The 25,829-nt window shown below is 47.7% G+C and overlaps 2 protein-coding genes across 2 annotated transcripts; both read left to right on the top strand.

The window, feature by feature from the left end:
* Positions 1-16,428: 16,428 nt before the first annotated feature.
* On the top strand, positions 16,429-17,657 carry LOC136504079 (probable receptor-like protein kinase At5g20050). The gene has a single exon (XM_066498953.1). The coding sequence runs from the start codon at positions 16,429-16,431 to the stop codon at positions 17,512-17,514; it is 1,086 nt and encodes a 361-aa protein (XP_066355050.1). The 3' UTR covers positions 17,515-17,657.
* A 7,002-nt stretch (positions 17,658-24,659) lies between these two features.
* LOC136504078 (uncharacterized) lies at positions 24,660-24,965 on the top strand. Its single transcript, XM_066498952.1, has one exon. It carries the CDS (start codon positions 24,660-24,662, stop codon positions 24,963-24,965), a length of 306 nt encoding a protein of 101 aa, XP_066355049.1.
* Positions 24,966-25,829: the final 864 nt, after the last annotated feature.

Raw genomic sequence — 25,829 nt, 5'->3', positions numbered from 1 at the left:
CACTTGAACTCATCCATTCCGATATTTGTGAAATGAACGGAATTTTGACAAAAGGTGGTAAGAGATACTTCATAACGTTCATAGATGATTGCACTCGATATTGCTATGTGTACCTAATTAAAACAAAAGATGAGGCATTACAGTATTTTAAAACCTTTAAAGCTAAGGCTGAGAATCAACTTGAAAAGCACATCAAACGGTTGCGGTCCGATCACGGGGGAGAATATTTCTCTAATGAATTTTCTGAGTTTTGCGCGGTGCACGGTATAATTCATGAGAGGACACCTCCATACTCACCACAATCCAATGGGATTGCTGAAAGAAAGAACCGTACTCTAACTGACTTGGTGAATGCCATGTTGGAGACAGCTGGTTTATCTAAGGAATGGTGGGGTGAGGCAATTTTAACTGCGAATCATGTCCTAAATAGAGTGCCCACAAAGAACAAAGAAATCACTCCATTTGAGGATTGGGAGAAAAAGAGATTAAATATTTCTTATCTTCGCGTTTGGGGTTGTTTGGCCAAAGTGAACGTGCCAATAAACAAAAAAGCGAAAGCTTGGACCAAAAACTGTAGATTGTGTTTTCTTAGGCTATGCCATTCATAGTGTGGGCTATCGTTTTTTAATAATAAATTCTAGTGCTCCTGATATGGCTGTTGGAACGGTCATGGAGTCTAGAGATGCCACGTTCTTTGAGAATGAATTTCCAATGAAAATAGGTGCATCTAGCATGTCCAGTCATAATCCTATTCCTGAACTTCATGAATCAAATATACACGCTGATGATAACACCAATGAGCTTGAGCAAAATCCTGAGGAGGATGATAATACTGTCACTCGAAAGAGTAAGAGGCAAAGAGTTGCAAAATCCTTTAGAGAAGACTTTATTATATATCTCGTGGATGACACTCCCACAACCATTTCTGAGGCATACTCTTCTCCTGATTCTGACATGTGGAAGGAGGCAGTGCAAAGTGAGATGGACTCCATTATGTCCAATGGGACGTGGGAAGTGGTTGATCGTCCATTTGGTTGCAAACCTGTGGGCTGTAAATGGGTGTTTAAAAGGAAGCTGAGGCCTGATGGTACAATTGAGAAGTACAAAGCTAGGCTTGTTGCTAAGGGTTATACACAGAAGGAAGGTGAAGATTACTTTGATACTTACTCACCTGTTGCTCGATTGACGACCATTCGTGTGTTGCTATCCCTGGCTGCCTCACATGGTCTTATCATTCATCAGATGGATGTTAAGATAGCCTTCCTAAATGGAGAGCTTGAGGAAGAGATCTACATGGATCAACCTGATGGGTTTATTGCAAATGGTCAAGAGGGTAAAGTTTGTAAGTTATTGAAGTCCCTGTATGGCTTAAAGCAAGCCCCCAAGCAGTGGCATGAGAAGTTTGATAAAACCTTAACATCAGCCGGCTTTGTTGTGAATGAAGCTGATAAATGTGTATATTATCGGTTTGGTGGTGGTGATGGTGTGATACTATGCCTATATGTGGATGATATATTAATATTTGGCAACAATCTAAATGTGATTAAAGAAGTAAAAGAATTTTTGTCGAGTAACTTTGAGATGAAAGACTTAGGAGAGGCTGATGTTATTCTCAACATTAAGCTTTCAAGGGAGGAAGGAAATGGTGGGGTAACTCTTATGCAATCTCACTATGTGGAAAAGGTCTTGAACCGATTTGGGTATAGTGAGTGTACGCCTGCTCCTACTCCATACGATCCAAGTGTTCATTTGAGGAAAAATCACAGAATTGCAAGAGACCAATTGAGATATTCACAGATAATTGGTTCTCTTATGTACCTAGCTAGCGCAACCAGGCCTGATATCTCGTTCGCTGTAAGCAAACTGAGCCGGTTTGTGTCAAATCCGGGAGATACTCACTGGAATGCTCTTGAGAGAGTGCTACGCTATTTGAAAGGGACAATGAGTTACGGCATTCACTTTTCCGGGTATCCGAGGGTACTAGAGGGTTATTGTGATGCTAATTGGATTTCTGATGCGGATCAGTTGTATGCCACGAGTGGATATGTGTTCTTACTTGGAGGTGGTGCTGTTTCTTGGAAGTCTTGCAAGCAGACTGTTTTAACGAAGTCTACAATGGAAGCAGAACTGACTGCATTGGATACCGCTAGTGCTGAGGTCGAGTGGCTCCGTGATCTCCTGATGGATTTGCCGATTGTTGAGAAACCAATCCCGGCAATTTCCATGAACTGTGATAATCAAACTGTGATCACTAAGGTAAACAGTTCTAAGTGTAACATGAAGTCCACAAAGCATGTGAAGAGACGTTTGAAGACTGTCAGAAAACTGAGAAACTCCGGAGTAATTGCATTGGACTATGTCCATACATCAAATAATCTGGCAGATCAATTCACTAAGGGTCTGTCACGCAATGTGATAGAAGGTGCGTCGAGGGAACTGGGTTTGAGACCCACATAGAGCCATCAACAGTGGTAACCTATCCTATGTGATCGGAGATCCCGTGAATTAGGATGGCGAAACAAGCTGTTGATTGACTGAGGGAGAGACCCCTTAGATTATAGCTCAGTTTGTTGGAGATGCACCGTCTCTCCAATACTGTTAGGCAGGATGATTAAGTTCTTAATGTGATCCGAGCGGCTTGGTATAGCGGGGATGTTGTCCTACAGAACATCCTATAAGGAACACACCTATATGAGCTCGATTGCTAGTCACAATCTATGAGATGTGGGTAATCTCTAGATGCTCATGAAAAGGCCTCGAAGTGTGACTTATATGCTTCAAACAGAGGGAAGGCACTTGGCAGCCTAGTATCAGTTAAGAGGCTATGTGAAACTCATCTCGCACAAAACTGTCAATTCAAGGTTCTGTCCATTGTTCAGTTGTGAATGAGTGTAGCTAGCTTTCTAGATGGATGTTCAACTTAACAGTCTCCATCGAAACACTGGTATATAAAAGGAATGTGGTTCTGAGAACTCCAAACTGCGTACCCTAGAGTTTGGTGGGGATTGTTAGATATTATGGGCTTGGCCCATTTATTTAATAACTCTATTAAACTCTATGGTCCATACATGTGCATTAATGGTTTTATACCATATGGGAATTTAATCGAGAGGCGACTCTACTTAAATACTTGGTCATTGGCCGATCTATTTGAGAAGTAAAAGTGGATCACCTGGATGCCACACGCGCGCGCGCGCCGCCACCGCCCGGCCCGGCCCGAGCCCGTGCCCGTGCGCGTGGGCGTGGGCATGGCGTGGCGAGGCGAGGCGAGGCGAGGCGAGGCAGGTAGGCAGGCAGGCAGGCGGGCGGCGGCGAGCGAGCGGACGGGCGGGCGAGGCCTTTATTTTTGAAACTGACGAATTGATAGGAATTGATTGGAGGAGTTTCTGGTAACTCCCGTGACTCCTGGCTCTCCGTCTTCGTCTCTCCCACCGCAGAAGGGAGGTGTGACCCCTCGGTGCCGTCGGCTTCTCGTTTTCTGGCCTCTGCCTATAAAACAAATCCTCTCCTCTCGGTTAAGCTCTCTTGGCGAAGTACACCACTTTCCAGCAGCGCAAGTTCTTCCCGTTCCACCTCCGGCGAGCACCAGAGATGGAAGAGTAGGCCTCCGGAATGCGTCTCCGTCGTGGGCTTCACCTGCTCGGGTGAAGACGGGCGATTACGTTTTTGGGGAGTGTCAGTGCTGGCACGACTACTCGCTGGTGAACCAGTAGCGGTGCTTCTTCACGGCGTCCTTGTCTGCACTGCATCGAGCGGGATGACTACAACAACAAAGCACCACCATGGCCTTTCCTGGTGCGAGCGGCTCCGCCGTAGGGTATAATCTTCTTCATCCTCTTCTGAGTTTCATTATCAATATCATGATGTTCCTAGGCAATACTGCTTTCATATTCAACATGCTCTGTTTGGTTGATTTGGATGATTATGCTAGTACTGGTTTTCTGGTTCCTTTTATTTTTGTGATCATCATGATCTTGATATTTGAGAACACATCTTTTATATTTATAATCATGTCTGTGATGCTTCAGCTATGTAAAACTATGTTTCACATATGTTTTGGCTCTATAGTTTGTATTATCATCATGTTAACATTTGCCATGAATTGTTTCTGTCTTCTTATTCATGACTTTACTCTCCTTTTTGTTGCGTTATTTTTATGGATTAAAATAAATATGAAAATGCCTTATTTGTCAACAGAAACAACCATCAAGAGAGTTAGAAGTGACAATGGTAGTGAGTTCAAGAACACTAGAATTGATGAGTTGTGTGATGAATTTGGAATTAGACATCCATTCTCGGCCAAGTACACACCCCAATCAAATGGCCTTGTTGAGAGAGAATAAAACACTCATTGATATGGTAAGGTCTATGCTTAGTGAGTACAATGTGAGTCAATCCTTTTGGGCCGAAGCTATCAACACGGCTTGCTATTGTAGCAACCGTCTCTATTGTAACCGATTGAAAGAAAGACACCATATGAACTCTTGAATGGTAGAAAGCCCAACATTGCATATTTTAGAGTCTTTGGTTGCAAATGCTATATCTTGAATAAAGGAACTAGATTGGGCAAGTTTGACAAGAAATGTGATGATGTATTCCTACTTGGTTATTCCACTACAAGCAAAGCATATAGAGTTTGGAATTTGGATAGTGGTACTCTTGAGGAAGTTCATGATGTTGAATTTGATGAAACCAAGGGTTCACAAGAAGATAATGAAAACTTGGAAGATGTTAGAGGCATTCAACTTTTAAATGCCATGAAGAACATGGATAATGGTGAATTGAGGCCTAGGCAAGTGAATGACGATGAAGATGATCAAATGCAAGTGCTCTCCAACTCAAATGTGCAAGAAGATGCAAATCAAGTTAGTGCAAGTGACTCTCATGATAATGATCAAGATCAAGTGGCTAGTACATCATCTCAACCCAATGATCAAGCAAGTGCAAGCAATCAAGTTCCAATCTTCCAACCAACCAATATTGCAAGAGATCATCCATTGGATACAATCATTGGTGATATTTCAAGAGGTGTACAAACAAGATCAAGATTGGCTTCATTTTGTGAGCACTTCTCATTTGTGTCATCCATTGAACCAAACAAGATAGATGAAGCTTTGATGGATGTTGATTGGGTGAATGCTATGCATGAAGAGCTAAACAACTTCACAAGAAATCAAGTATGGGATTTGGTAGAAAGACCAAAGGGACACAATGTGATTGGAACCAAATGGGTCTTTAGAAACAAGCAAGATCAAGATGGGATAGTAGTAAGGAACAAAGCAAGATTGGTAGCACAAGGCTATACACAAGTTGAAGGTCTTGACTTTAGAGAAACATATGCCCCGGTTGCTAGATTGGAAGCAATTAGAATATTGCTAGCCTATGCTTGTGCCCACAACATCAAGCTCTATCAAATGGATGTCAAGAGTGTATTTTTCAATGGCTACATCAATGAAGAAGTATATGTTGAGCAACCTCCCGGTTTTGAAGATGACAAGAAGCCCAACCATGTATACAAGTTGAAGAAAGCATTGTATGGCTTGAAGCAAGCACCTAGAGCATGGTATGAGAGATTGAGGGACTTCCTCCTCTCTAAAGGGTTCACTATGGGCAAGATTGACACCACTCTTTTCATCAAGAAGATTGGAAAAGACTTGTTTATATTGCAAATCTATATTGATGATATCATATTTGGATCAACCAATCAAGATTTTTGTGATGAGTTTGGAAAAATGATGGCTAATGAGTTTGAGATGTCCATGATTGGAGAGTTGAGTTACTTCCTTGGTCTTCAAATCAAGCAATTGAAGAATGGTACATTTGTAAGTCAAGGCAAGTACATCAAGGACATGATCAAGAAGTTTGGCATGATTGATAGCAAAGCCATTAGCACACCAATGGGAACCAATGGCAACTTGGATAGTGATGCAAGTGAAAATATGGTGGATCAAAAGTTGTATCAGTCTATGATTGGAAGCCTACTCTATTTGACCGCATCAAGGTCGGATGTCATGTTTAGTGTATGCATGTGTGCAAGATTTCAAGCCTCACCAAGAGAAAGTCATTTGAAGGCTACAAAAAGGATATTGAGGTATTTGAAGCATCCACCAAATGTTGGTTTGTGGTATCCCAAAGGAGCAAAGTTTGAGCTAGTTGGTTACTCTGACTCGGATTATGCAGGATGCAAGGTTGAAAGGAAGAGCACATCGGGCACATGTCAATTATTGGGAAGATCACTTGTTTTATGGTCATCAAAGAAGCAAAATAATGTTGCATTATCAACTGCTGAAGCCGAATACATATCCGCCAGTAGTTGTTGTGCACAAATTCTTTGGATGAAGGCCACGTTGAATGACTTTGGAATCAAGTTCAAGAAAGTGCCATTGCTATGTGACAATGAGAGTGCAATCAAGCTAACCAACAATCCGGTGCAACATACAAGAACAAAGCACATTGATGTCCGCCACCATTTCATAAGAGATCACCAACAAAAAAGGGACATTTGCATTGAGAGTATAGGCACCGAAGATCAACTTGCCGATATATTCACCAAGCCATTGGATGAGAAAAGGTTTTGCAAGCTTAGGAATGAGTTGAACATATTGGATTTCTCAAATATGTGTTGATGCACCCCCACTCATATGACATGCCTCTCCTTCGAGCTATTCAAGGTAAAAATTGATTGGCATGGCATACATCCTTGCTAAGGACATGATTAGTGCATCTAGACATTTCTCTATTTTATTAGGCTCATTCATGAAAATCAAATGAATTTGATGATTGTATGGTACCACTATTGCTTCTATGCTTGACTTGATCTAGTGGTAGCATATGACATGTTTATGGGCTTGTAAACCTAGTGTTTAATCTAGAAGATAAGCTCTAAGTGATTAACTTAACATGGTACAAGATAACCCTTATTTGGAGGTGTGAAGAAGCTTGTCCTTGGATCAAACCGAGTTAAATATCTTTGGCAAATATTCTAGTTTGAACTAAATTTAAGAAAATGATCTTCACCCCATTGATTGACATTGATAATCTCTACCCTAAAAGTGGTTATATCTACATTTTAATCCTTTATGGTCATTGATGACAAAGGGGGAGAAATTAGTGTACAAAGATAAGAAAGCTTATCAAAAAGGGGGAGAAATAAGGTGTACAAAGATAGTGATCAAGGGGGAGGAACACATAAAGGAGAGATATGAAAAAGAAAAGGGATCAATTAAAATTTTGAGCACACAAGTAGGGGGAGCAAGCTCATGAACTCGTATGGTGCATTTGAATGTGTATTTCATATGTTTACTTGCATGACATAAGTTCTAAATTCAAATATCCATGCTTGTGTGATGTATGCTAATTGTAAGTTTGAATGATGATTTCAAAATCTAGCATGCATAGGATATCTAGCAATTTGATTTCCATGTATATTTCCAAGTGGTATATATTTTTCAATTGGTATCAAGCTAACCATGGTGCTAAGGATGGTATATTGGTGCACTCCGATTGGTATCACGCTTCAAAGGTCCATCTCTTATACCTTAGCATCATTTGGTAGACATTGTCTCCTATATTTCCTATCTAATCATATGTGCAAGCTACAATCCAAACTCTTAGCACATATGTAGGGGAGCAATTGCTACCATTTGGGGTTCATGAGACTTGTCCATATTCTTTTACATATGGTAAATATGCTTGGACAAGCTACATGAATTCAATTGAACTTTAATTCATATCTTTGTATAAGGATTGTCATCAATTACCAAAAAGGAGGAGATTGAAAGCTCTAGTTTGGTTTTGGTGAATTGATGAAACCCTAAGTGCTAACCAAATTTATCAAGTGATCATGAGATAGGTAGCACACTTCAAGTAGCGGAGCAAATGAAGATCATAGAATGACGATGGCAATGCAATGTAATGATCAAGTGCTTCGACATGGAAAGAAGAAAGAGAAAAACAAAAAGCTCAGGGCAAAAGGTATAATTTATAGGAGCTATTTTGTTTTGGTGATCAAGACACTTAAAGAGTGTGATCACATTTAGGATTGATAGCCGTACTATGAAGAGGGGTGAAACTTATATCGAAATACGGTTATCAAAGTGCCAATAGATGCTCTAACTCATTGCATATGCATTTAGGATCTAGTGGAATGCTAACACCCTTAGAAAATGTTTGTGAAAACATGCTAACACATGTGCACAAGGTGATACACTTGGTTGTTGGCACATTTGAGCAAGGGTGAAGAAGTTAGAAGTGAAAAGGAGTTAGTCGCGCTGGTCACAGAGTGACCGGACACTGGTCTCTGAGGGACCGGCGCGTCCGATCAGATGTGCCAGTGAGACGCTGGCGTCGGTCATACGACCGGACGCTGAGTCGCTGAAGCACCGGACGCTGAGGAGTAGTGTCCGGTCGAGTTGTCGAATGGCACAGTGATTAGGGTTGAGCACCGGACGCAGGGCTGTGTCCGGTCAAGCATGACCAGACGTGTCCAGTCGGCAAAAACAGGTTTTGGACCCTTACTGTAAATGATCGGACGCTGAGGGTCCAGCGTCCGGTCTGTTCTGTCGGAGCGTCCGGTCAGTGACTCGATCGTTGAAATCTGACGAACAGCATTCGAAGGCAGTGACACATGGCCGCCATCGGGCCACTAGACGCTGGGGACCAGCATCCGGTCAGTAGGACTGGAGCGTCCGGTCACCCTAATATGTGCCTAGTGAAGGGGTACAACAGCTCTATTCCGTGGGGGCTTCTATTTAAGCCCCATGGCCAGTTCAAGCTCACTCTCTTGGCCATTTGCATTGACATAGCAACCTTGTGAGCTTACTCTTGGTGGTTGCCGCCACCTATACGGCTTGGAGCAGCAAGGATCGTCGAGCGGAGAGTGGTGATTGTCTCTGGCTCCGATCGTGGTGATTGTGAGGGGTTCTTGACCTTTCCCCGACGGAGTGCCAAAAGGTACTCTAGTAAAGTGCTCGTGGCTTGTGTGATCCTCATCTTGTGTTGGTTGTGCGGCACCCTATTGAGGGTTTGGCGCGTGAACCTCCAAGTGAGTGAATTGCCACAACGAGGAGTAGCTTGTCGGCAAGCAAGTGAACCTCGGTAAAAAATTATTGTGTTCATCATTTTGATTCCAAGGTGATTGGTCTTCATTGATATTCATCTTTATGATTGATTGGATCCATCCACGTCACGGCGGTATAACAATCTTGCTCATACTCTTTACCTTACCGCAAACTAGTTGTCAAGCTCTTTAGAGTAATTAGTTGTGAGAGCTTGTTCATTTGATTAGTGTGGCTCTTTAGTTAGCATTTGAGAGCACACTAAGTTAGTTTTGGGATATAGCTTTTTGTGTGGATATATACCATCTAAACTAGAATTGTGGTAGGTGGCTTGCATTTTGTGTAGGCTAGCGCAATACTTGCTTCGCCGCATAATTGTCTAACCATTGTGTTAAGTGTTGTTGTAGAAATTTTATTAGGCTATTCACCCCCCCCCTCTAGCCAATAGGACCTTTCAAACATGAGTCCCAGCATACTGCGATAAGTGGTTGAACTTGTTGACGTAGTCCATCACAGACATACTTCCTTGCCGAAGGTCTAGAAACTCTATCAGCTTCCTATTTAGAACACCAGCAGGAATATAAAACTCTCTGAAGGCCTCAGTGAACTCCTGCCAGGTCACCCGATGATCCACCGGCTGCATGGCATTAAATGTATCCCACCATGCACTAGCAGACTCCAACAACTGTTGCGCCATGAAGCGCACCCTCTGCTCATCAGTTATGGTGAGCAACAAAAACTTTTTCTCCGGAATACGAAGCTAATGCTCCGCATCTAGAGGCTTAGCCATCGGTGTGAATGTGGGTGGGTGCGTCTTTAAGAAATCCTGATAAGAGCAGGGTCCCTCAGGACCATGGGCACCACCCCCGTTCCCACCATTGCCCACGTGGCCTCCATGGGCGAAGCCACCGATAGCCTATGCCAACAGCTCCATGGCATGGGTTGACTCGCGCGAGCAGCCAACATCTCCGCCATCATCCCTGCATGAGTCATCGGAGGTGGTGGTGGTAGAGGAGGAGCCAGATGTGGAGCCTCATGGCTCTCCCCATTGCTGTGCTCATTGCCCCTGCCACTTTCACCTTGGCCCTCGCCAAGACCGTGGCCCGCCCCGACACTGGTGCTCCCACGATCGGACCTTAGGTTCATCTGTAACAGATATGACCTATCCATTTAGAACAACCCTCCAGATCAGAAATAAGGGATTACAAAAATGATATGACATTTATTAAAGCATTCTTTTTAATTTATCCTACCGATTTACTAATCCAATTATATGTGTAGGGGGAATTTTAGTTAAGCAAGATTCTCTTATCATGATGCATGCATTGGCCTATACGCTCACTTAGGCGGGAATATAGCGGCATTCGCAAAATTTTGGCACATAGCACATTCACTTTCCGTATGCTAAGCGATTTCTTACGCAACGTAAGTCAATGTACCTACAGAAAACTGATTAGATAAAACCAGGGCTGCTATCCTAAATAGACCATATTGCAAGGGTTTATACTTATTTAGATAAGTTTAGCGCATCCTACTTTTCACAAAACTTTTGTTGAACAAAATTTAGGTTTTGGAAAAGAGTGATGAACTTGTAAACTCATTATTGGCTCTAGTACCAACTGTGGTAGAACCGCCCAAAACAACATACTTATGGAGGCGCTCGTCTTCCACCAGACACTAAGCACCCCGAAAGTGAGCTACATCGGGTGGGTTTTGTTGGGCACACCCCAAGGGAGAGCCCGAATAGTCCACATTTTCCCCCGAGGATCCAATAATGAGCACGAGTTACAATACTTAGTTTATTTCATACATCCAGAGTTCTTAGAAATTCATTATTACATTGCCAAATTCAGAGTGCAGAATATTAAACAACGGAATGATAATAAACATCTATCGATAACGAACAAGGATCCGTCTGTGCTCACCAGAAGAATCCTTCACACAACGGGTACTCCTCAAGTAGAACCTGTAATAGGGGTAAATAAACCCTGAGTACACAATGTACTCGCAAGACTTATCCGGCTAGTGGGAATAATTTCTCGACTCCAAGCCATATGATAAGCTTTATGGTTTGCTGGTTTTCTTTTACAGAAAGCAATACTAATAGTGAATCCTTATTTATGTTAGTATTAGCAGTCATGATTAATTTATCATCTAGCCATTCTATGTAAGCACATGTTCTACTTTCAAGCAACAGTTGAGTAATCAGTTCCATTTCTTCACCATCCCCACCTCCAATCAGTCAGTCCAGAAAGAGCCGGAACCCACGACAAGAGAGCAACAAGTCTTCCCTGCGCCCATCCCCAAGTATGTGCTCGGGATAATAAGTATGTGACTTGCCTAGAACCCAATGCAACGGCCGGTCCTTAACCGACACAGATAGGGAAAAAGTGTAACCAAGCTATGCCCTATTGGCCACAGGACACAACCTCTAACACCCACCAATACCCAAACCACATCCCTGCCCGGTCTCCATTTTCCTTTTTTTGAAGGTCCCTGGCCAGAACAACTAAAGGTCGCGGCATCTCCGGCCAAACGCCAGCGAGCACGGACCTCCCTGGCATCAACCAGCACCACCATGAAGGCATCAACCAGCACCACCATGAAGGCATCGAGGTATCAAACGCCACAAAAAGTGTAGCCCGAAGGCATGGCCATGCGCCGTGGCGGGGTCTGGCCGCGGCAACACTGGCGCCGGCAAAATCACCTAGCCCAACGCCTCTACTGCTACCCTTTTATCCATCTATAGACTACAAGCAACAAGATAGAAGTCCTATTTGAACTGCTACTACACCCAACCGTGCTGGCCACGGGAACGGCATCCAACCCAGTTCGCCGGCGGCAGCGAACGCATCCCGGGCGACCTAGACCCCAACCGGTTCAACCACCTACCCTAGGAGCAAGAGGGCATCACCAGAGACATGCAGGGCAGACTGGACGTGGTCGTGAGGCTCGACAAGGTGGTTGACCACGTGCGTGGGAGTGCTCTGGTTCACAGCAAGCGCGTCGACGGTGCCCCCGGTGACCTGCTGCTCCATCGGCGAAACGGCTACACGGGCGAGGTAACCAAGTCAAGGAAACACAAAAGCACTACTCAATTGAGACAACGGAGCATGGAGCGACGCCCTGGCCGAGCACCCGCCTTGACGGCCATGGCGGACCGCCGCAGGAAAAATGCTCCGCAATACCTCACTAGAGGATGACGGCTCGTTGGGGCGACTCCAATCATGAGCTAACTACCAGAGCTAGTTGGGTTCACGGTTAATTGGATGGAGGTGGACTATGCAAGGCCAATTCGATGGATGACTCAGCTCAGTCTTAAGGTGGCCGGCGGTGGGGAAACTCCCACATTGGCGTTCGACAGAGCCCGACCATGGCAGTAGATGGGCGTGGCGTTAAATTAGGCTTCCCAGCTCTCGACTGGCTCTAGAATTGACCATGGGAAAGACTAGGTACTACAAATTGGCTTGCCGAACGGAGGTAACGGAAGAGGGAGGTAGGCAGAGCTCGACCCGCACGGCGCCACCATGCGCCAACGCGCAATAAAGGAATCGGGCCAAGCGCAGCGTCACATCGGGGCAAGGCAACGACCCGGGCAGGGGCCATGTGCCGGCCGAAGCAGGCCAAGTACAGCCATGCATAGCGTCATTCATGGGCAAGACGACGGCGTGGGCAGGGCCATGTGACGGTGCAGCGGGCGCGCACAGCAGCGGCAGCGACGACGCGACGCAAGCCACAGAGACCCAGCTGAGTGGTGCCGTGCTGCTTCAGTGGGATGCGGGCGACGGCGGACAGGTGCACATGGGAGAGGTGACTCAGCCTCTGGCGAGCGGCACCCCGCCGGGACGACGGCGGCGACTGGGTGGGGTCACGGCGTAAGAGGGAGAAGGAAGAACAACGCGGCGGTGAACGAGGAGGGGGCAGCACCAAGTGGCAGCCACAGCGGCCAGCCTAGCCAGGGTGGCCACGGCCGACCAACGCGGGCAAGGCCGGCACGACGATGCTGGGGCCACGCGTGGTGACCGCGCACTGCCTGCAAACCCATCGAGAACATGCTGAGCGCGAATTTTAAACCTCTAATCCTACCCCACGGTTGTCTCTCGACCTAAACCCACTTCACGATGATCAAGAGGACACATAGGGCTACCAAACTAAGCTAAAACATCTTGCCACTACTTAACCCAAATCTCCTACAAAAATTGTCGAACTTAGCTTCATCAAAGCGTTTTCCGACTTAAGAAATTCGACCAAGTCTCGATCGGATTCGCGTCGAATTTGATTTCCAAGCTATTCGATACGCTAGCTAGTGAATTCCTTTCATGATCACAGGTATTTCATCATCACCTACGAAGTTCGTACTACAAACTTTATTAAAGTTTCGTCTATGCGTTCTATAGCATTCTCGTTCAATAAAAATTCGTTTAGAACCCTACGTGATATAACGCGACATGAAATATAACATTCGTTTCGTATTTCCAATGAATGTTTCGAGTTACGTACATTGCTTTACACCCTATATTACTCATATTTACACATAATTATGATGCTCATGCAGTGTTTTAGCAAAAGACTATACAGTGTAACACCGAGGGTGTTACGGTAACTAAAGGAATGATGTGTTTAATATCATTAATTCTGCTGCTTTGTGCAGGTTGAGTCTGAGTGCTTTTGAACAATTTTCCTACATTAGCTATGGGAGGAAGAAGAGGGGTTCCATGGTGCATTGGCTACCAATCCGAATGATAGACTAATTATATTCATTTTTGCCTAGTAAGCAGGAGTGCCACATAGGCGGAGCACAGCAACATCGTATCGTTATGTAAGTCTGTAGAGATCATTACCTTTAGTTTGCAATCTATGTACCGATTGTGTTAGAAAAAGCGACAACGAACCTGCACGGTAGACAGTTGGGTCGAAGTACAAGGCGACGGTGTCGTGACCACTACACAGGCGGTTGATGTGCCCAGACAATAGTGATGATAGCCTCCACACAGGTGGATTATTTGCCAATGCGGCGGTGTTAGTGCATACCCACATAGACAGGCCATGCTCTAATGCGACGGAAGTAAGAACCTTATCACATATGGATCATAAGCCAAAACGGATGTGTATTATACACCACAGTCGGTCCCAGATGCCGACGGTGAGGGCAATGACCATAACTGCCGACAGCTTACTACCGAGACCAAAATTAGATTGCGATTGGGGTTACGACGTGGTTGTCAAAGGTCCGAGTGTAGTAGTGTCAACCCTATGAACACACGTATGCAAACCCTACCCCTATGAGCACCTTCAAAAGACTGAGCCGGCAAATCTTGAGATTGACAGCGCAAACATGTTATTATTTGAACCCATCATTTTAAACTATGTTTTCTGGTAGTGGCATAAAGACCTAGATTTTAACGGCAAGGAAGTAGATAATGACAATCTCCTAGATGTCGTCGGGGACCTCCGTCAGTTTTTACTGAACAAAGTGATATACAAGAACGACGAGTACCAGGATCCATCGTCCGTGATAGGACATCAGGCTGATTGGTTGAGACTTCTCGACTGTCACGTTTATATCAATGGCCCCGTTCGCTTCGCTGAAAAAACAAGTTGAAACACTGTTCCGACTGATTTGTTGTGAGAGAAAAGCATTGTTCCGGCTAAAAAAACAAGTTGAAAAGACGGATTATAAGAGAAACGAACAGGGCCAATTCATGTGATGTTTTCCTCTCATCTGAATATACATATATACATGTATATTTATAGTGCATACTTGACATACATTATATATAACACTTTATATACTACACCCTAATAATAGGAAATAATTTCCCTATATATACATTATATATAACACTTTATATGTGTATTTAGAATTTAGAATTTTCAATATGGGCAAAAAAGAGATTTTTAGAGGTGGCTAGAAATGGTTAATTAGGAACAACAGCCACCTCTAAAAAAAATTGAGTCGTAGAGACAGCTTGGAAACAGCAGTCATATTTGGAAACCCATTTCTAAAGACCGTTGTTATTTTCAACTACCTCTAAACATCGATTTCAAGGAGCGGCTAGACAGCCCGTGGAGACAGACCAAGTATGTACGGCTGGGAAGTTCTTCGTCCATGGTCAGTTCGACGTATACACGGTACAAGTACATGCACTCCGTTCGCTTAATTGTTTCTATGGCTTATAAGCCGGCTAATGCTGTTTTATTGTAAGTGAAAAATACTATATCATGACTGATAAGCATGGCTGATACGATCAAGTGAACGGGGGTGGAGTGATGGTGTACCTGTACCGTGTATACGTTGAACTGACCATGGACGAAGAACTTCCCAGTCGTACATATATACTTGGTCTGTCTCCACGGGCTGTCTAGCCGCTCCTTGAAATCGATGTTTTGGTTGGCCGGCCGGGCCCCATTCGCTTTGGGATCTTCGTATGAATTGCCTGGCTCCAATGCCTTGTCGTTTGTAGTTCACGCGGCTTTTTCTTCTCAACCCTTTGTAGACTCTTCTATCGTCCCAGATTTTCATCTCTCCGCAGCGCTTTTTCTTCGCTTCCATCTTTCCAGTTCCAGCCTGCAGAGTCTAGTAGGTACAATAAACATGCCGGACGTAGAAGACTCAAGCCCTCTTGTCGATCCTTCTCAACGATGCTGCAATCAATGGACAACCATCTTACATGTTGTGATGGTAACTACCCTTTTCTCCGTGATCATGTATGCCTACATTTATCTTTATGGCGTTCACGCCGTTGCATCGCTGGTGATTCAGATCATAGCCTACCTTGCCCTTGGCTGCCTATACATCTACAACTCCTCCTGTCGGCAAGACAAGTTTATGTCTGCTGGATATCTTGTACTTGTTATGTCTGTGTTCCTCATCTCTCCTCTTGGAATTTATACCAACGACCGCACCAACGACCTCATTGAACTCGCTTCCTGGGCCAATATGGTAGCTATATTCTCGTATTGCGTCTGGAAGTGTAGCTTTATCCTGCACTACTGTAGGCTGAAAAAGCTTGTGAGAACCATCTTACATGGTGCAATTGTAACTATCCTGTTGGTTGCGATTATAATTGCCTATTTTTATTACGACCAAACGGGCGAATACAGCAGTAACAAAGTATGGCTACTCATTCAGTTAGTAGCCTACAATGCCGTTGGTTTCCTATACATTTGCAACTCCTCTGGTCGGAAGGAAAAAGTTCTCTCCGCTGGACTTCTTGTCCTTGTTTTGCTTGTCTTCCTACTCAGCTCGTTTGCCAACACCGATATTCGCACCGATCTCATTTTCGTGGCCAACATCGTCGCTATATCCTCGTATTGCATCTGGAAGCTTTATCCATGGATCCGACGATGGCTCGATGGTCTTGATGCCCACATGGAAATGGAGCCACGTGAACCGGCACGGCAACTAGAAGCAGTGCTTCAACTCCAAGTCCAACAGACCCCATTTCGCATACAAGACATGCCAAAGGAATTCTCAAGCGATGAAATCCAATCCATAACGCAAGACTTCGGAAACAGGATAGGTCATGGCGCCTCCGCCCAAGTCTTTCGTGGGAGCCTTGATGACGGCACGGCCGTGGCCGTCAAGCGCATACATATGCACAGTGGGCGCACCGAGGCCGGCGAAGAAGAATTCAGAAGAGAGGTCTCCATCATCGCCAACGTGCACCACCGCAGCCTTGTGCGCCTCCTCGGCTACTGCCTCCAGCATGGGGGTGGCCTCTACCTGGTCTACCCCTTCTTCGAGAACGGGTCACTGGACAGGTGGATCTTCAACCGCAGTGACGAGCAAAGGCGCCTCTTGACTTGGCCAAAGAGGTTGTGCATCGCCGTCGATGTGGCCAGAGTGCTTGCGTACCTCCACAAAGACTGCCACCGGCGGATCCTGCACCTCGACATCAAGCCGGGCAACATCCTGCTTGACGGTGACCTCCGCGCGCATGTCTCCGACTTTGGTATCTCTCTCTGCATCACCCGGGACCTGACCAGCGTCATCAACACACGCGGGAGGGGCACCTTCGGCTACATGGCACCGGAGATGCTCGTCAATGCGGTGTCGGACAGGTCTGACGTGTTCAGCTACGGCATGACGCTTCTCGAGCTCATCGGCGGACACCGGAACTTCGATCCCTCGTCGTCGGCAGCGCCTGACCCGAACATCGCGCGGAACTTGCGGGAGAGGATGGCGCAAGGCGAGCACATGGAGTTGGTGGACGCAGCCATGGCGGTGGCTGTAGACGATGAGGAGGCGGTGAAGACGGTGGTGAAGGCGGCACTCTGCTGCATCCAGCACGAGCGGGACATGAGGCCAAGCATGCAAAATGTGGTGGATATGCTCGAAGGCCGGGTCGCCGTTAATTTCCCGCCGGAGGCCCATCGTCCATCATCTTCTGTTGTAAATTTATCGGAGCCACATTCGATTTCGGAGCACGCCGTCATCGACATGCACGGTGGGTGACGCCAGTGGATTGGGTCTCTCCACTTCAGATGTTATTCTCCAAGTATTTTACCATTTTATGTAGTTATGTGCACAATTGAACACAGGATTTCCTATTCGAAATTTGAAACCATATATTTGTATAATCAAATGAAGTCATGTTTTCCGAATTTGCTCAGATCCTCAGACCACACCTGCCTCTTCCTGCCTTCAGATGTTTGTATAATCACCGATAGATTTCCAATATACTAAATTCGATATTTCTGTTTTATTAGTGGATTCTGATAGGATTAATTTATCACTATATGTTTGTTATAATATCGTAGGTAGTCTCACTCTATACACTACTGGAAACAGGGTCTTTGCCGAGTGCAAACTGCTTTGCTGAGTGTCAAAAATCGGACACTCGGCAAAGATCTTCTTTGCCGAGTGCCGCACTCGGCAAACAATTGCACTCGACAAAGAATTCTTTGCCGAGTGCCGGGCACTCGACAAAAAAGGGCACTCGGCAAAGGACTTCTTTGCCGAGTGCCAGGCTCTCGGCAAAAGCGCGACACTCGGCATAGGCTGCCTCGCGTAACGGTGTTCGGCCACGTCCTTCTTTACCGAGTGCCTGCTGTTAGGCACTCGGCAAAGATTTTTTTTTAGAAAATACATTGCCGAGTGCCCCTGACACGGCACTCGGCAAAGATTCAATATTTGTTTTTTAAATGTCTTTGCCGAGTGCCTAACACCTTCGGCACTCGGCAAAGGGAGGAATTAAAAAAACTATATTTTTTTTGAAATACCTTTGCCGAGTGCCCCTGTGAAGGCACTCGGCAAAAAGAAAATTTCTAAAAATAATTCAAAAAACCTCTTTGCCAAGCGCCTTATTCTTGGTATTCGGCAAAGACCCCTTTACCGAGTGCCATGCCCCGGCGCTCGCAAAGTTTTTTTTTGTTTTTGGCCTCTAAATTTTTTGTGCAGCCCTTTTAAAGTACCAGGGACTCCTCGTTAGAATTTGGGTATTTTTTTGGCTTTTTGATATATTTAGTTACTTTATTTCATTTACTTGAATTTTTTCAAAAAAATATAAATTTGAGCTGCACGTGGTACGAATAATGGAATTTAATGATTCAAAAAATGATAGTCATGTTACTGAGTGTAGTGTGAGGCCATATCCAGGAACGGACCTGAAATTTCGGACATGTTGTTCACGAAACATGACCGTGAACTTGCGTGCGAAGTGTTTTGAAATTCTATAAAAGCAAACAAAGTCCGAAAATCATGAAACTTGTTGAGATGTCGTGATATCGTATGTGGAGGCTATGATAAAAAAATTTAGAAGATTTCATGCACGTTGCCACGTACGATGCTTACAAACCAGGACATCTCTATATGTAGACCAGGACATCTCTATATGTAGTAATAGTGACACATGTAGAGATGTCCTGGTTTGTAAGCATCGTATGTGACAACGTGCATGAAATCTTTTGAAGTTTTTATCATAGCCTCCACATACGATATCACGACATCTCAACAAGTTTCATGATTTTTGGACTTCGTTCGCTTTTTATAGAATTTAAAAACACTTCGCACGCAAGTTCGCGGTCATGTTTCGTGAACAAGATGTCCGAAATTTCGGGTCCATTCCTGGATATGGCCTCACACTACACTCAGTAACATGACTATCATTTTTTGAATCATTAAATTCCATTATTCGTACCACGTGCAGTTCAAATTTATATTTTTCGAAAAAAATCAAGTAAACGAAATAAAGTAACTAAATATATCAAAAAGCCACAAAAAAATCCTTAAATTCTAACGAGGAGTTCCTGGTACTTTAAAAGGGCTGCACAAAAAATTTGGAGGTAAAAAAAACTTTGCCGAATGCCAAAAATAAGGCGCTCGGCAAAGAGGTTTTTTAAATTTTCTCTTTGCCGAGTGCCTTCACATGGGCACTCGGCAAAGGTATTTTAAAAAAAAATCTATGCCGACGGCCGGATCGGGGCACTCGGCAAAGTTGCCTCCTTTGCCGAGTGCCTCCCTGATCCAGCCCTCGGCAAAGGGGCGAGTGGGGGCACTTAAATCGCTCTGGCGAGATTCCTGTAAAGATGAGTTAGGTGCAAGGACCACTCATAAATTCCGCCTGTTCTTTCAGATCTGCTCCGTGCTGTGCTTCTGCTGCCTCTCCCTTGCAGCGAGAAGAAATTCATTCGCTAGGTCGGCCCACCCAGGGATAGCATTTCTGTTCTGTTAACCCATGCGTCGTCGCCGGAGCCCAATCTCGCCGCTCGGAGTTTCTTGACCTGGTCGGAGTCTCCATTTCCCCGGGGGTCAACTTGTTCCTTTTAAAGGTTGAATTCTTTCACCCCCGAGGATTTCGTGTCGAGTCGCGCTGATTTGATTTCTCCTTGCCTGGAGGAGTCCACCGCTTACAGTGGAGGGAGAAGCGTGTTCTTGAAGCAGAGCTCACAGTTCCTGCTTGAAAATTCCTCCCTTTTCCCTTGGTTTCTTTGCTCTCGCTCGCCTTTGCCACGATTTGCTTGCTCCCCAGTCCACAGTCCTCTGTTCTTGTCTGGTCTGAATCTCGTGCGGCAGCTTTGCGGCTTCCCACACTCGTTTCCCCGTATCGGATTTCGTTCCCCAATGGGCAACGCGTGTAACACCCCGGTGTTAAGATCTTATTTAGCATTGTGATTTATGCATAAGAAAATTTTTAAAACGATTTTTTTTGGATTTTAAAATTTGACTTATGTATGTCTGATCGCAAATAAAAGGGCGAATGACTTGTTTATTTGATTAAGCGTGAAAAACCATTTTTATAAACAATTCGCTGTTCACATCCACGTCGCGTTGTCGGACCACGTCGCCGTGTAAGCGGGCTTGCTTGATATCGCCAACAGAACTGTACCGCAGTCTGCCTCCGTTGTTCCGTCGCGCTCTTGTCATTGTCGCAGCTCCGTGGTCTGCCTCAGTGTTCCGCCAAGCTGAGCCGTCTCGTCCTTGTTTCTGCTGTCTCGGTCTGACTCTGTTTCTCTGCTCCCCTTTTTGCAAATCCTTATCGTGTACGCCGTCAACGTAGCTGTCGGGTTCATAAACCCAGGGTCCCTCGGGGACCGGTTTCGACGCCAGGGCTTGGCCTAGGAGGACGACCTTTTTTTGGACCGGCCCTAGAGTGTAAACTCAACAGACCGGAGCACTCGCTTCAGGCCCAGGCCACCTTCGGCCCATCTTTCCGACCGGAGCACTAGCTCAGGCCTAAGCCAACTCCGAACGGTCTCTCCGATTGGAGCACGAGCGTCAGGCCCTGGCCGCCTCTGCACGGCCTCCACTCGGAAAGCCTGACCCAAGGATCACCTCCGACTCTGACCCCGTGTCTCCGACCGGGGGTCATGGAAAAACCCTGCCCATCGCTGTTCTCCAACTGACGCACCAGAGCCGACCGGAGCCATCCGACCGGGGGCGCCCGCTCGGAAGGAACCAGAAGGCGTGCGGAGAAAGGCAAGACAAGACTCATAAGTCAAACCACGGCACCAGGGACCATACCCTGCGGAACATTACTTTACAACCGTCCTGCCACAAATAGTATTGTAGGCGTCGACATTTGCCTCTACAGTGTTGTAGGCGCCGGTCAAAACACTCGTACGATAAGACCCCCCATGTGCCTCTGGGCATCAACAGTGTTGTGGGCGCCGGGATTCACCGTACCAGGTGAACGTGGTAAAGCCATGCCTCCAGTCGGCGAAACAGCATTTTGCAGGTACCGACGTCCTCCAGTTCTGAAGAAAGCAACTCAACCTCCCACATGCCTCCGACAGTTCCACAGTACATCAACAGTGTTGCGGGCGCCTACCATCTTCTTGTACCAACGGTGTGGGCAACAAGAATCAGTAACCGACATACCTCTCTCCTTTACTTGTAAAGCCATCCCCTTCCTCTATAAAAGGGGATGCGCTCCCTCCAATCCCAACAATTTCCAATCAGTTCGACTCAGGTCTAGTCAGTTCCAAGTTGTTGCTTCCTGGGTTGATCTGTGACTCCACGACAACCACAAAGCCGCCAGGCTTGCGCCTCGAGCGTGTGAACACCTAGCTCGTAGCTTAGCTCCGGTCGATCTCGGAGCTTCCGACCGGACCGACCGGACACCCATCTCTCTCCTTCTCGTTTGTAACCCCACTACAGACTTCGAGCACCTGGGCTCAGGAATAAAGTCGCCGACCGACCCACACTGGACGTAGGGCACGTTGCCTGAACCAGTATAAACCCTATGTCATTGAGTGCTAGGCCACCTCCGATCACAACGTACAGCAAAACTACAAATATTCACTAGTTGGTCACTTTCTGTACCAACAGTTGGCGCCGTCCGTGGGGAAGACGATGTACGTTCAACGCTTTTTGGTCATCGGATGGCCCATTTCTCCACCACCCCCATCGTAGCGGGCTCGGGCGATACGATTCGCCTTGGCTCGATGGAGTTTTCCGCACCCCCACCGGCTGGGATGCGGGTTTCACCCGTCTTTGAGCCATTCCAGGCCTTCCAATTCGGAAGCCTGGACTTCGTCACCGACCAGCTCAGCGAGCTACACCTCCGCGAGGAGGCCCACGTTCCGGCGACCGTTGGAGGGACGCCCTCTATCGACTCCGGGACGCACGACATCGACGGCGCGACATCTGCGCTTCTTTCCGAGCAAACTCTCTGCTTAAAGCCCGTTGTAAGTAATACACGTACTGTTATTTACTCTTCATTCGCTATCCCCAATCGAGCACCCGGAGGGACTGTGTCGTCCACGCCGCAAGCACTGCTCGGTCGGTTCCCCTACGGCCTCACGTCCTCTGCGGATACGTACGCCCCGGGGACTCCGAATGATGCTTGCGCCTTTTTCCCCCACATCTGAATTCGTGGGAGTGGCAGGCTGCGCTCTTGCTGCTCCCCCGAACCCTTGGACGGTGAGGGCGAAAGTGACGATTCCAGCATCGGCGACGTGGCACCACGCCACCGCCCGTCCCAGGAGTGCGCTATGGCAAGCGCCCCGGGACAGCCGCCGGTGGCTGTGGATTCTGCGCAGACACACACCATTCTTGACCCACGTGCGGGGGCCCTCGCGTCCATGCGAGCACACGCCGAGGAATTACTGCAACGGCGGCAGAACCAGCAGCCGCCCGCCCTGGCTTAGTCGCCCCAGCACATCGCGCCCCACGCACCTAACCCAGCGGGTGGCGCTCGGGGTCACGCCCGTCAGGTCCAGCATGACATTGTGAACGAGGAAAACAACCTCCCACAATTCACTCGGGCAGGCCAGAATATCGTGGCTACAGCAATGCTTTTACGCGGTGTTCCCGAACCCGTCAACCCACAGGAGCGGGCAGTCTACCGAAACCTCTGGGTTCTAGTAGAAGCCGCCGCCGTACAACAGGCGGAGAGCTCTGCGTCGTGACGCCGACCCGCGCCCTCTACCCCCACCGGAGGAACGGGGACGCGCCATACGGATCGCTCCGTTCGCTCACCGCTACAACCATCGGGATCAGTTCGGGGTGCGACAGTCGCGCCCCGGTCCGACCAGGCGCCTACTCCGCACCAACCGCCATCACGCGAGCAGCCCGATCCGCATCGGGACGCTCGTAGCAACGTCGGCACCCGACATCGGGCCCAACACGATAATGAGGTCTGCCACACGGCAGTGGGCAATGCGGACCCCGGCCAAACCATCGAGGGAAGCGGTGAAACACGCCCCAGGCGCAGTCACCGACCGGCCGATCGGAGCCCCAGCCCTATGGGCCCAGGGCCATGGGCCTTCAGCCGGCGTATTCGAAGAGCACCGTTCCCGTAGTGTTTCCGACCGCCCACCAACATCACCAAATATACTGGGGAGACGAACCCAGGCATTTGGCTTGAGGACTTCCGGCTCGTCTGTCGGGCCGGAGGAGTGGATGATGACTTCTTCATCATTCAATATCTTCCCATCTGCGTGGGGGAACATGTTCGGGCGTGGCTCGAGTTCCTTCCACACGACAGCATTCGTGACTGGGCAGACCTCAAGAGGATCTTCGTCGGGAATTTCCAGGGGACGTATGTCCGACCTGGAAACTCCTGGGACCTCAAGAGCTGTCAGCAAGAGCCCAACGAGTCCCTACGGGATTACATCCGAAGGTTCTCCCAACGATGCAACTCCCTTCCCGATGTCGTCGACACAGACGTCATCAGCGTGTTCCTCTCTGGGACGAACTGCGAGTCCCTTATCCATAAGCTTGGCTGCCTGAAACCCCATACCACTCGTGACCTGCTCGACGTCGCCACAAACGATGCCTCCGGCAAGGAGGCGGTCGGAGCGGTCTTCCGCGGAGGCCGAGACAAGGCCAAAGCCAAGCGCACGGATCCAAACGAAGGCCCCTCCATGCAGAGGGGTAAGAAAAACAAAAAAGATCGACGCTGGTCGGACAGTGCCCCGCTGGTCGCCGCGACCGATCGCATGGCCAAGCAGCCTCAACGGGGACTGCCGGACCACTTCGACAAACTCATGGACAGGCCATGCACCAACCACGCCTACCCTGTCAAGCACCTCTATAAGGAGTGTGAGCTCCTCAAACGTTTTCTCCGACAGGCCGATGGGCTAAAGGAGGGAGACGGCAAGGAGGCAACACCCAAGAAGGGAGGTACGGCAGGCAAAGATGCGGATGACTTCCCCGACGCTGACAAATGTATCATGATCTTTGGCGGATCCGATGCCGTCTGGACCAAGCGACAACATAAGGTTCGCTATCGAGAGGCATGCACCGCCAAGTCAGCCATCCCCTCCTTCCTCAGCTGGTTGGAGTCTCTGATCACCTACGATTAGAGGGACCATCCCTCCCACATCACAAGACCAGGACGCTACCCGCTTGTCGTCAACCCCATCGTCCGTAAGAAGCGGCTTACGAAGGTGCTAATGGACGGCGGCAGCGGCCTTAACATCCTGTACATCAACACCCTCGATGCCATGCGCATCACCCGATCGGAGCTCCGCCCAGTGGGCTCCCCCTTCCATGGGGTAATCCTGGGAGCGCAGGCATACCCACTCGGGCAGATCGATCTACCCATCACGTTCGGCAGCCGAGCCAACTTCTGCTCGGAGGTCCTCACCTTCGAGGTGGTGGACTTTCTCGGGTCCTACCACGCCATCCTAGGGCGGCCGTGCTACGCGAAATTCATGGCAATCCCCAACTACACCTACCTCAAGCTAAAAATGCCAGGACCAAACGGCGTCATCACCATGAGCAGCGTGTTTTCACATGCCTTCGCGTGCGACCGTGAACACTATGAGCTCGCCACTGTGGTCGTCAACTCGTCCGAGCTCCCACGGCTCGGGGAATCGTTGGTTCCGGCGGCCCCAGACTTTAACCAACCAACTCCCTCGTCGGCCTTCCGCCCGCTCGAGGAAACCAAGACGGTGGGAATCGACCCCGTCGACCCATCCAAGATGGTTCGAATCGGGACCCAGCTCCCAACCAAATAGAAATGCGAGCTCATCGACTTCCTGTGCGACAATTGTGATGTCTTCGCATGGCAGCCCTCTGACATGCCGGGGATACCACGGGGGGTCGCCGAGCACGCACTGTGCCTTATCCCAGGCTCAAAGCCCGAGAAAACAGCGTCTGCATCGCTTCAACGATGAGAGGCGTAGAGCCATAGGCGAAGAAATCACCAAACTCCTGGTGGCCGGATTCATCAGGGAGGTCTTCCACTCTGACTGGCTCACCAATCCCATTCTTGTCAAAAAGAAGACCGGGAAATGGAGAATGTGTGTCGACTATACTGGACTTAATAAAGCGTGCCCGAAGGACCACTTTCCCTTACCGCGTATAGACCAGATAATTGACTCCACCTCGGGTTGCGAGATCCTCTCCTTTCTGGATGCCTACTCGGGCTATCACCAGATCGCGATGAAAGATTCTGATCAGCTCGCAACCTCATTTATCACCCCGTATGGTTCATATTGCTACGTAACTATGCCCTTCAGTCTGAAGAACACTGGCGCCACCTACCAAAGGTGCATGCAGCACTGCTTCATCGACCAAATCGACCCGCCTGATTAGCCTGATCAAGCCGAACGGCTGAAACCAACAATTGCCGTCTATGTTGATGACATAGTGGTCAAAACGGCTCGAGCTTGCGACCTGATCGCAAACTTAGCCACGACGTTCGTGAACCTCTAAAGGTTCAACATCAAGCTGAATCCCAAAAAATGTGTTTTCGGGGTTCCAAAGGGGAAGCTGCTTGGATACATCGTATCCGAGCGCGGCATCGAGGCCAACCCCGAAAAGATCGCAGCCATCTCCAATATGGGCCCCATACGCAATGTCAAGGGCGTACAAAGGCT

Source organism: Miscanthus floridulus, chromosome 14 (genome assembly GCF_019320115.1).
Source record: "Miscanthus floridulus cultivar M001 chromosome 14, ASM1932011v1, whole genome shotgun sequence".
Classification (NCBI taxonomy): Eukaryota; Viridiplantae; Streptophyta; class Magnoliopsida; order Poales; family Poaceae; genus Miscanthus; species Miscanthus floridulus.
This window is presented reverse-complemented; position numbering and strand designations above follow the sequence as displayed.

Excerpts from the sequence above, each read along its gene's own strand:
- LOC136504079 (XM_066498953.1), top strand. The coding sequence starts at position 16,429 with ATGGAAATGGAGCCACGTGAACCGGCACGGCAACTAGAAGCAGTGCTT.
- LOC136504078 (XM_066498952.1), top strand. The coding sequence starts at position 24,660 with ATGGCAATCCCCAACTACACCTACCTCAAGCTAAAAATGCCAGGACCA.